This window comes from Ursus americanus, chromosome 17 (genome assembly GCF_024610735.1).
Source record: "Ursus americanus isolate L20-20 chromosome 17, mUrsAme1.1.p, whole genome shotgun sequence".
In the NCBI taxonomy this organism is placed as follows: domain Eukaryota; kingdom Metazoa; phylum Chordata; class Mammalia; order Carnivora; family Ursidae; genus Ursus; species Ursus americanus.
This window is the reverse complement of record NC_142143.1, coordinates 36,295,449-36,307,501: the sequence shown is the minus strand read 5'-3', so window position 1 is coordinate 36,307,501 and position 12,053 is coordinate 36,295,449. Positions and strand designations below refer to the sequence as shown.

The 12,053-nt window shown below is 38.4% G+C and overlaps 1 protein-coding gene across 1 annotated transcript in view; it reads left to right on the top strand.

The window, feature by feature from the left end:
* Positions 1–12,053, top strand: part of ACSS3 (acyl-CoA synthetase short chain family member 3) — a 149,572-nt gene that overhangs the window by 37,337 nt on the left and 100,182 nt on the right. Inside the window, exon 3 of the mRNA XM_045779883.2 lies at positions 11,752–11,940. Coding sequence (XP_045635839.1) covers positions 11,752–11,940 — 189 coding nt within the window. The remainder of the gene's footprint in view (positions 1–11,751; positions 11,941–12,053) is intronic.

The following is a 12,053-nucleotide window of genomic DNA, read 5'->3' as shown; positions in this document are numbered from 1 at the left end:
TCATTTTATTAATATTAAGGCCCAATACATGGGTGAATCTTAAGTAGCATACAGATTAGAAAGCTTACTTATATATTTCCAAATACTATCTATACCAATATTGAATTTGACACATAATCATCAGAGCCAAAGAGAAAGCTTTAGAGAAACAAACTAAGGAGAGTTTTGCTGTTTTTTTTTTTTAATCAGTTGCATAAGTATGTATGATAAACGCATACACATTTTGCTTAGAAGCATTTCTGCTAACTCATCTTGATTTTCTAATATTGAGTCTAGACTTCTTAGACCCTTTTGAGGTTTGTACTGGTTCATTGGTTTCAGTTTAGCCTGACATCAAAGTACTTAAAAGGCCTGTTTCTCTCACCTGCTGACAGCTTCTGATTCCCCAGGCTTTTCTTCTCTAAAGTACTAAAGGAAGAAGTGTTAGGAAAGAGGGAGGCATTGTGCTCCACTTTGATTACCTGCTCCTGGTTCCCTGTGGCCTTTATTTTATTAAGTAGAGAAGACAGAGAAAGAAAGATTTAATGGTAATGCCATTGAGAACAAACAAAGAGAAGTGGCTTTGTACTTTACTTGTTTTAATCTCCCCTGTCTCATTTCTACTGGGAGTTTCTGGCCAAGTAAAACTTGATTAAGTTAGTTAGCATTTCTTATTTAATTAGGGGACAGACACGTTTTAGGCTAAATTGTTTCAGTGACATGAAGGATCTGAAGATTTTACAGAATGATTCAGAAGGTGAGCTTTTCCAAAACTGTCACCTTTTATGTAGATCTGATAATTTACGCAAGCCTTTATTAAGATTTTTTGGACAGAGATTCGAGCCTGGTTCAAGATCCGTTGTTCATTCATTCAACAAATGTTTGTTTTGTATGCCAAACCCTGTTGGGAACAAGGGATACGAGGTAAATGCACCCATTCCCTAATTTTAAGGAGCTAAGAACCCTATGTAAATCTAATAAAGGTTATGTTAGACGGTAGTATTATGTTCTGTAGAAACACATGGGAAGGCATGCAGCTCAGCCAACTGTTAATACAGCATAGAAAGGCTTTCTGCAAGAGTCAATGCCTAAAATTAGCCCCAACGACCAGAAGTGGGAAGGGAAGTCGTGGGAAGGAGAGTCCTGCAGACACAAGGAATAGCGCATACAGAGATATTCAGGGCAGGGAGAACCTCGTGCCTCTGCGGTGGCTTTGGCATAAAGTACAAGCACAAGTGGTTAGGGAGATAGGGCTCTGGTGAACCAGACTCCGAGAACTCTGAGTGCCACATGACAGATTTGTACTTTATCCTAGGAGCATGGAAAGAAAAAACAAAAGCCACTCCTCCCTGTGACCTGTGGTTCTGCATGATCAGTTTCTGTGACTTACTCCCCAGTCCCACTGTACTACACCGCACACCCCAGCCCCACTGCACCATATACTCCAGCCCCACTGCACCGCACACCCTGCCCACTGCATTGCACACCCCAGCCCCACTGCACCGCACACCCTGCCCCACTGCACCGCACACCCAGCCCCACTGCATTGCACACCCAGCCCCACTGCATTGCACACCCAGCCCCACTGCCTCCTGAAGTTAACTTCCAGCTTGCTCCACTCCCAACTTAGAGCCTTTGGACTTACCTGCCTTCTGCTTGAGACAGTGTTTCTTCCAGATATCTTATGGTTCATGGTACCTGGATGTTATTTTCCATGGTAGCTGGATGAGATTTTCCCTGGCCATATTAAATACAAATGTTCCCATGTCCACACCATTTCAGACCTCTCTTTCTGCTTTCTTTTTAATTTTGCCATTTATTACTCAGTACCATTGATTTATTTTACTTAGCTATCTTCTTTTGTGTTGTTTCTTCTTCTAGAATGTACTTTCCTTGAGGGAAGGGGCTTTTGCTCTGTTCACAGAGCAGGGACTGATACATAGTGAACATGTGTTGAATGATGAAGGAATGAATGAAGGAAATATGATTTGAAATTTCTAAATGACTCTAGCTTCCTTTATTGTGGGAACTTCTTATCTTTGAATTATATCACTAATATAACATGAGCTTCTTTCTAAGTAAATTCTGACCTCTTACTGTCTGTGAAGAATTGTAGCTTATTTACATTTGTCTTGGAAGTTCAAGATGAATATTTCCTCCATGAATTTTCCACACTTACAACTCAGATCTGCATTCTAGGAAAAATGTATGTGTTCATTGTGTCCTCCTCTTGGTAGCTCTTTTCAAGTTCGTGGTTATGTCAGACCTCAGTGAAATAAAGGGGGGTGTGTGAGTTTATGTTTGTATTTGGATGTATACATTATATACAGTATTCATCATTTTTAGAAGTTCCTATTTTAAATTTATTTTCTCTATCTCTAATTTCATTTTGAGTTTACCTCCATTTGTGTGTGGTAAGTTTGCTTTTTTTGGTATTCAAACAATTGTGATTTTTAAAATTTGTTTTATTTTTATTTTTTTTAAAGGTTTTATTTATTTATTTGAGAGGGAGAAATAGGACAAGAGAGGGCATGAGCAGGGGGAAGAGGGAGAAGCAGGCTCCCCACTGAGCAGGGAGCCCGATGCGGGACTAGATCCCAGGACCCTGAGATCATGACCTGAGCCGAAGGCTAACTGACTGAGCCACCCTGGCACCCCCAATTGTAAATTCTTATTTATTTATTTGCTAAATAAAAATGTGACCACTAAAAGGCATTTGAGAAATTTTCACAAATGTATGTAAACACTGAAAATTGATGAAACCAGTGTGTGCTAAATTTTCCTAGTTTACAAAATGAAAGTGTCTGTTACTTCCACTGAAGGTAATTCTTTGAATTATAATTATGTTGGTGATTGTAATTATGAAGGTTGAATAATTTGAAAGATAAAATTACTCTGAAGTCAAGGGCCATGTCCCAGGAGAAGTCTTTCCTCCAACTTTGCCCTTTAGGATGCTCTTTTCAAAGTATGAATGCCATCTTCTCAGATGTATTTCAGGGTAAGAGAATTTGATATTTCTTTGTCTGTCACATCATCAGCATTTCTTTAAGCAAGAACCTAACACGCAAAAACCAGGACATGCAGAAATTCAGCCCTGCCAGTGGTCGCCTTGTTGAGGAGAAGGGATACAACAGGGCATATGCTTAGTTTTCTTTCTTTAAACTTCTTAAGTAAGCAATACAAACTTCACTTGTACTACAGTCAGCTCTGCTAAAGGTATATCTCTGTCAGGTGAATTACCTCCTCCGTGCTCGGCGAGTAGGTGAATGATGCCAGTATGAGATTGAATTTATAGTGCTTTGTGTTGGTTTTTTTCTTAGAGTGGCATTTTTTAAACTTAGAATGAAATGTCATATACATTCAGATTAGTACACAGAGCATAAGTATAAAGCTTGTTAGATTTTTCACAAACAGAACACACCCACATAACCAGATCAGGAGACAGAACATCCCAGCCCCCAGAAGCATGTATTATTGCTTCATTTTAGTTATTTCTTGTTCAGCCTTTATGGGATTATTGTTCAGACATCTACACACCATCCGTGATGACAATTACTTGCTTTTGAACTTTGTGTAAATTGAATAATAGAATGTACCCATCTACATCTGGCTTTTTTATCCAACTTTTTGTGTATGAGATTCTTTCATTTACTAGTTTTCCAAACTGGTTGTACTGATTTGCATTCCCACTCGCAGTGCACGAGAATGCCAGTTGTCAACAGGTGGTCCTGAGAAGTCCAAGTGTTTTTTAATTTGGGCCTTTCTGGTGAATGTGTGGAGATATTGCATTGTGGTTTTAATTTACGCTTCTCTAATGACTCCTGAAATTGAGCTCCTTTTTCCTGTGCTTATTGGCCATTCGTTCCACTTTTCTAAAGTGCCCATTCAGTCTTTTGGCCATTCATTTTCCTGTTGGATTGTTACCTTGTTAGCAAGTCGGGGAGTGACTGTCTCACAATTAAAAGAGAACACCTTATCTATATCTGAAAACCTAAACAAAATGATGAAGATTCTTTAGTGCTAGTGTTGATGAGTTAAGTGGTTTTAAGAATCTAAAGCTAAGAAGATACTCTCCCATTTTAAAAATAATTAATGATCCTGCTACATAATCTACCCTGCTGTTTTGACTAGTCCTTCTTGTAAGGAAGTGGGGAAGCGAATGCTGTGGAATATCTTAGAACAGGAAGCATGAGTCCCACTGTTCAAGCCTGTAACTGATCTATGGAACATGAGGCTGTCATAGTATTTTTACTAATGTTAAAGAGCTCCAGTTATGTTGATTTTTGAGTCCTAGCTCAACCTTATTTCCCCCTAAGCCTTATTATTTTTGGGAACTCTTTTGTATAATGCCATGTTGTACAATATGTTTTAGCAGACACATTTGTATTTCATTTGAAATCGTAGATGAGTAGGCACCAACGACTGATTTAAATTCTTACCGAAATTGTGGCTAAAACTCTGTTTTGAATAACCTCTCAACTGAGTAAATTGTAAGTTAGATTAGATTCCGAGAATATGCCATGTAAAGAAAATATTAGACCAGTTTAATAGATACTGTAGGAAGGGATAAATTAAACGAGAAGGCAACATTTTAATATTTCCTAGCTTCCTTTTCCTCGTGTGTAGAGTCATGCATTCAAAATAAAAATGTCTGAGCATCAACTCAAAATAACAACAAGACAACCAATCCTCTTGAATTTTCTCAGCCAGATTTTTTGAGATTGTTTGAAGTGGAAACTCACTTCTTTTCACTTCCCTCTGTGCCAGAAGCTATTTCTCCATGATTTGAAGTCCAGGACACTTTCTCCATACACGAGTTTGTTTTTGCTTTTTACATTACTTATTAGTGTATCTACTTATTAGTGTATTTCTTGACCAGAGTAATATTCCTTGAGGATAAGGGTAATATTTTATTTATGTATTTGTTTTTTTCCCAACATAGCGTCTAATACAGGCCTTGTAGCATAAGCTCATATTATATACTGAATGCGTTCATGAAAAAGAACAGTTACTCATCCGTTAAAAAGTAAAGAAAAATCTAATCCTTGTCTGAGAGAAATAATTATTTCCAAAAATATCACTTGTCTGCTCTACGTTGTGCTTTTCTTTTACATTGGGGATTTTTATTTATTTATTTATTTTTTACTTTTTTACATCTTTTTAATTTTTTAAAATTTTTATTATTTTTATTTATTTGAGAGAGAGAGGGAGAGAGAGAGAGAGCATAAGCAGGAGGGACAGAAGGAGAGGGAGAGAGAATCTGAAGCAGACTCTGTGCTGAACCGCGGAGCCTGACAGGGGGCGTAGGACCCAGAGATCACCACCTGACCGGAAACCAAGAGTCGGACACTGAATTGACTGCGCCACCCAGGGGCCCCACAGGGAATTTTTATTTTTTAATGCAGTGAAAATCTTGTTTTCGTTTGCTGCCTGACTGTGAAGGTTATATCCTGACTCACCTAAAACTCTGCTTAAAACATTTATCTTACTTGGTTTTCTTGGAAACCTGAAATTCTGGTCCATGGCTTTGATTCTGACATTTGCTTAATTAATTTATTTTTTATCATCCATTGATAGGTTCTTAGTAGATGATTTGACTTATTTTCAGGGTGGCTAACCTCCGACCTTTTAGAAAGTTAATTAGACAACATCAATAGACCATCTGCTTTGAATTCATTTTTCTGGACTAGAATAATGATAGAGTCAATTTATTTATTTATTAAAACATACTTTTGGAACACCTGATATTTGGCACTACCGTGGGCATCATAGACTACAGTAGTAAGTGATACCATCTTTCCTCATACAGAAATGGCATTCTAATTAGGAAAATGATACATTCGGAATAAAAACATAATACAACATAAATGAAAAGTTATACAATATAAGTGAAGAAAAATATGACGCTACAGAGTGACTTGGGCTGCCATTTTAGATATGTTTGTCAGAGAAAACTACTTGTCACCAAGGAGATGACTCAGTGACACAGACCCAAATAGAGACTGGGAGAGAACCACATACCCATTTGAGTGAAAATCAGGTCAGGCAGAGGCCCTGGAACAAGAACAAACTTGGCCCATCAGGGGGCGCCAGGAGGCCAGCAGTGAAGAAAGTGGAAGAAGGTGAGGTTGGGGAGTATCCGTGAGTCAGATCCTGTAGGCCCTTGTGTGCCATTGTAAAGACTATATATTTTCTTAAAGATTTATTTATTTATTTGAGAGAGAGAGAGAGCAAGAGAGAGCATGAATAGTGAGGAGGGGCAGAGGGAAAGGGAGAGGCAGACTCCCCCGCTGAGCAGGGAGCCCGACATGGGGCTCCATCCCAGGACCTCGAGATCATGACCTGAGCTGAAGGCAGACCCTTACCAACTGAGCCACCCAGGCCCCCCAGGACTATATTTTATTCAAAGTATGATGGGAAGCTCCATCACTTTGGTTTCTCTGAAGAAGAAACTGTAGTGGGCAAGATTGGAAACCAAGAGATGACAAATGGTCCAAGTGAATAGGCATCATGTAGCTGAAATCTCCTTATTAATAGCAACGTTCGTTTGCTTGTGGACAGTGAAAGGGTGCCATCACTTTGTGCCTTGTGGAAGCTATTCCACATTTGTGTCGTTATCTAGGATCCCTGGCTATGCTTACTGGGTTTTAGAAAAGTCTGATTCAACCTTTTATAGAGCAGCCACCTGTAAATTCCCTGCTTGCTCCCCATCTTTCGAGGTGTTTCATATAGAACACCATGGGAAGGTTCCTGAATATTTTTCAAGTAGAATCTTAGGAAAAGAAGACTGCTTCCTCAGATATTATAATTGGTTTTTAAATTAGTTATATTTCCTGTGATTGATTAGACCAGGGTGTGCAATTTGACATCATTGCAGCTTGAAAATATGCTTCCTCTTGTCTTCTCTTTCATATAATTTTCTTTGACATGGCCCTAAAATTGCCCATAATTATTATCTTTTTACTATAATTTGGACGCCAACACTATCTTTCACATACAAACATGGTTTTCTTTAGATGGACACACTTGCTGTTTGTGAAGCAAGTGCTAATTTACTCTACAGGACATAGTCTTTGGTCAGTTTCACCTAATGTTTAATATTTGTGTTGTGGACATTTGATCATGAAATTATACTAACCTACAAACTGCTTTTGAATGAAGATTTTGCAGGATGAATATATACAAAATTTATTAAATTCTTTTTTATTATTTATACCAGTATGTTTTCACTTAAAAATTTAAAATGTAAAGTTTTTACTTGTATCGAAAATAAGCATGTGTGTTATATTTAAACCAAATCTATGTGTATACCTTTTCACATAACATAAATATCTGCGGTTACATTTTCTTATTTTGTCATTACTATTTATTTGTGTTCTTTTCCCCTGGACTCTGCATTTCTTTGCTTTAAGGACCATGTCTTCCTATTTTGCATCTGCAAACTTGGCTTCAGTATAGTATGCATAGCAGATACATAGCAGATATAAACTGAATCAACGACAGGATACTTATACATTTGAATGGTTTCAAATTAGCTATTTTTTTAATGTTTTTATTTATTTATTTGAGAGAACGAGACAGAGAGCAGAGGCAGGGGGAGTGGCAGAGGAAAAAGGGGAGGGAGACACAGACTCCCCACTGAGCTGGGAACCCAACCTGGGGCTTGATCCCAGGACCCTGGGATCATGACCTCAGCTGAAGGCAGGTGCTTAACTGACTGAGCCACCCAGATGCTCCTAAATTAGCTATTAATCAAAATAATGATTAATTCAAATAGTCTCTAGTGGGAAGAAGCAAACAGTGTCGTATCTAAATGAATATGCACATTCATTTTATTTCTTCGGGTTTCCTTAACAGTTCAGTTACCCCCCTGCTCGCAGAGAGGTGTGGCCTGACCATGATTTCATAGCATGTGTACCACCCTTTACATCAGACGGAAAACCAATTTAGTGGTGTGTGAGTGATAGAAAATGATTAAATTGTTGATAAGACACAGTCTTAAGAAGGTGCAAAAATGAATGTGGATTGGGTGAATGACACATGATTTAATTTTTCCTTTAGTTGAGAAACTATAGATTATACAAGATGTATGTTAACTATTTTCTCTTCGGATAGCAATAGAAATGATAAATTTACATTCAGATATCTATGGTAGGATAAGAATATTAACACTGAACAAAAATGATATTGAATTTCCTTCTCTTTGATAATTTTACATCTGAAAGTCAATAAAAACAAGATGAGCTGGGAAATAGCAATAATGGAATTGCCCTTTGTGTTGACGTTTCGTAGCACTTTCTTTGAGTATGGACTCTCAAGTGACTGGGATTTCTAGATTTTTCCTCTTCTTGTTTGCTGTTGCCTACACTTATTTTCAAAATGATTTTATTTGTGTCTGAAACAAGACTTCAGTATTCTCTTCTAGGACTCCCATATTGACAACTATCTCTAGATTTAATAATAGTAAGAAATATTTTTAAATGAAATATTACCACATATTTTCATATTTTTTAAAAAGATTTTATTTATTTGACAGAGAGAGACACAGCGGGAGAGAGAACACACGCAGGGAGAGTGGGAGAGGGAGAAGCAGCCTTCCCCGTGAGCAGAGAGCCTGATGCGGGGCTCTATCCCAGGACCCTGGGATCATGACCTGAGCCGAAGACAGACACTTAATGACTGAGCCACCCAGGCGCCCCTCACATATTTTGTTATTAAACCAATGTCCATTTATTTTTCTCGCTATGAGCTAGTATGTTGTTTTTCATATGCCTATTTATTAGAAGTCTCACCAGAAATGTTTTCCCATACAACTTCATTCATATATGTAGACATACATATATAATTTCATATAAGTATATAATTTACAATTTACAGTGTAAAATTTTACTGGAGTGACCGTTAGCCCTGGACACTACTGAAAAAGAAATTTTCTCTATTGATCATGTAAACCTTTTTTCTCTATGGCAGCTCTGATGTGGTTAGCACAGTATCAAAACATTGAGTGGCTGCAGAAAGCAAGGTTAACAAGGCCAAACGGCCGCCATCTAGTGGTTATACAGACCTGGTGCAGCCTAATTTCTTAATTGTGTTCAGGGAAGTGGTTCACAATTCAGATGATTGAGCCAAGCAGATAATATAAATGGGAGAAATGGGTGGGGAAAAAATTCATTATCAGTGTGTATCACACCTTTATGGTTATAGAACTATGGTGTAAGCATATAACACAAACAGGATGTAGAAGAATATATTTTAAATTCAAATGGAAAGAAAAATTTATGCTTTGTGATTAATGGCCCCAGGGAATGGTGAGTTCAACGTAGTGGCTGCTGATCAGGGTTAATTGATTGCTGCCATTCAAGAACAGAGGCCCAGGGTTGCTAGACTTTACAGGTTTTCAGAAAAACCTGGTAATCTGGATTTGTATATGAAACCTAATTTTAATATGTTGGCTCATTTTTTTAAAAGATGTGACATGACTCCAACTAAAATACATGTTGGGGTCACATTTGGTCATTTTGAAATCTTTTTTTTCCCAAAGAAGTTCTTGAATTCATTGATATCATTTCTTTCAGAGGACAGAAAAGTTTGGGGCATCTTCCAGCAACATTGTGAAGTGAGACTGGAATATAAAGTTACTGAGTTACTGCTAGACTGGGTCTTGGATGAAGATCATTTTTATTCAACAATAGACACTATACAAGATGCTGAAGTTATAGCTGTAAATAGGACAAACTCATCTCATGGGTGTCTCCTAGTGCTGTACCCTAAATGGGATACCCAGTAATGTGATCACAGAGCATGGCCACTTCCTACGGGGATTGCACCCTGAGCGTTTGGATATAACTTTAAAGTGTTTTTCTTGGTCTTGAGCTCCATATAGAATTTAAGTTGGTGATTTATATATCACTTTGGTATATCTTTCTCATAACTTTCTGCTGGGCAGCTTTGAGTTCTTAAAAAATAGCATGAAATTATACTGTGCAAATAGGGGAGAACAAAACACTAAGAGAGTTGTTACTTTCTATCTTTCACCAGAGCCCTTTGACCACATCTTTCCTCATCTGCACAGAAGAAGTGAATAAAGAGAAAAAGGAAGAATGATCAGGATACCAAATCCTTTGAGCTTGCTGAAAAAGTAGGAGAGGCAGAATGAAATGAAAGGATCCATAAATAGCCCTGTGGCCCAATTCCTTGTCTCAGGGCTCCTCTGTTCATTATCTTGAACAGCCACATCCAAGGGCAAGCTGTAGACCTTCCCATCGACCATTGGACCCCTACAGGCCCTTTCGTTAGCTCTCTGACCCGATCTACGACCCCTTGACCACTTTCTCCCTTGTTCTTTCTGTTCTAGTTCCCTGGTCTCGTTGCTATTACTCCGTCATATCACAGATGATCCCCCTTACGCCTTTGTGCTGGTATTCTCTCTGCCTGAAAGAGCTTCCTGAGGGATATCCACTTATTCTTAACGTGTACATGTCCTTGCTGAAATGCCACTTTCTTTCTTTTTTTTTTTTTAAAGATTTATTTATTTATTTGACAGAGAGAGACAGCCAGCGAGAGAGGGAACACAAGCAGGGGGAGTGGGAGAGGAAGAAGCAGGCTTCTCCTAGAGGAGAAGCCTGATGTGGGACTCGATCCCAGATTGCTGGGATCACGCCCTGAGCCGAAGGCAGATGCTTAACGACTGCGCCATCCAGGCGCCCCATGAAATGCCACTTTCTTAGTGAGGTCTACCCTCGCCGTCCCATTGAGAATCGTCTCCCCCTCACTCCCAATCCCTCTACTTTGTTTTACTCCCCCCCGCCCGTACTGACTACTTTTAACATAAAACATACTCTACTTACGTTTATTGCAAATATTTACTCTGCTGAAATATAAGTTCTCTGAGGACAGAGATCTTTGTCTTGATTTGTTTGTGGATGTATCTGCCATATCCTGGTGCTCAATATACATTTTTTAAATGAAAGAATTTGAACTTCTTTCACTTAGGTCTATTTTACACATTCTGTTTTGGTCCCCAAAACATATGCTAAAAGTATAAAGAAGTTTATATGTTTAGTCTCAATGTAGAGGGAGGTCACTTTGTATAGATAATTAGTATAAAAAACTATAAAGAAAAAATAATTGGCTTCAGGCAGCAGAAAGGACAAAGCATATGAGGTTGAGAGACTTGTGATGGTATCCTGGCTACATCACTTACTCCCTCTCTGGTCCTAGGTTAGCTGTTTGTTATATCGGAATCTCAGTTACCTGATATTTAAAATCGGAACACAGTTCACCTTATAAGTGTATGATAATGGTTTCTTTCCTAACACATACTTGTCTTTTTCAATAGTTAACCCAACATATGCCCACATTTGCCATTGTGTTACTTTTCTGTTCACTGGACAGATTCCCCCTTTAGCATAAGAGCTCAACAGGGACATATCTGTGTCTTTGTTTTTCTTTGTTGTGTTCCCGACTTGAACCCAATGTCTGGTACATCACAGTTGCTCAGTAAATATGTTACTGAATGAATAACTAAAGTAATTTAAGCCACAGAGTTCATATGACACAATGATAGTAAGTTGGTTTATAGTCAATTATTGTAATACAGGTGTCTTTTATTACTGTTACTATCTAAGCTTACATCATCATCAAATATGTGTTACTCAGGCTTCTTTAAACCACTACCAAGACGGTGATCATCTTCTTGTGCTACTGTCTTAACTTGGAAGTTTAGTGAAATAACACAGAAAACACTTTGCTGATGTAATGATTTTGTTATAGGTCTCTAAGCTGGCTGGTGTTTTGGTCAAACATGGTGTCAAGAAAGGTGACACTGTGGTTATCTACATGCCCATGATCCCACAGGCGATGTATACCATGCTGGCGTGTGCAAGGATAGGAGCCATCCACAGTCTCATATTTGGGGGATTTGCATCCAAAGAACTAAGCAGTCGTATTGATCATGCAAAGGTAAGCGCTTTATTTGAAGAAATCAAGTAGTAGCTACATACAGTACAGCCATATTTATCTGGGAATGAACCATCCAAGAGTGACCTCTACTTAGGAGATCTTCCTTTCAAGTG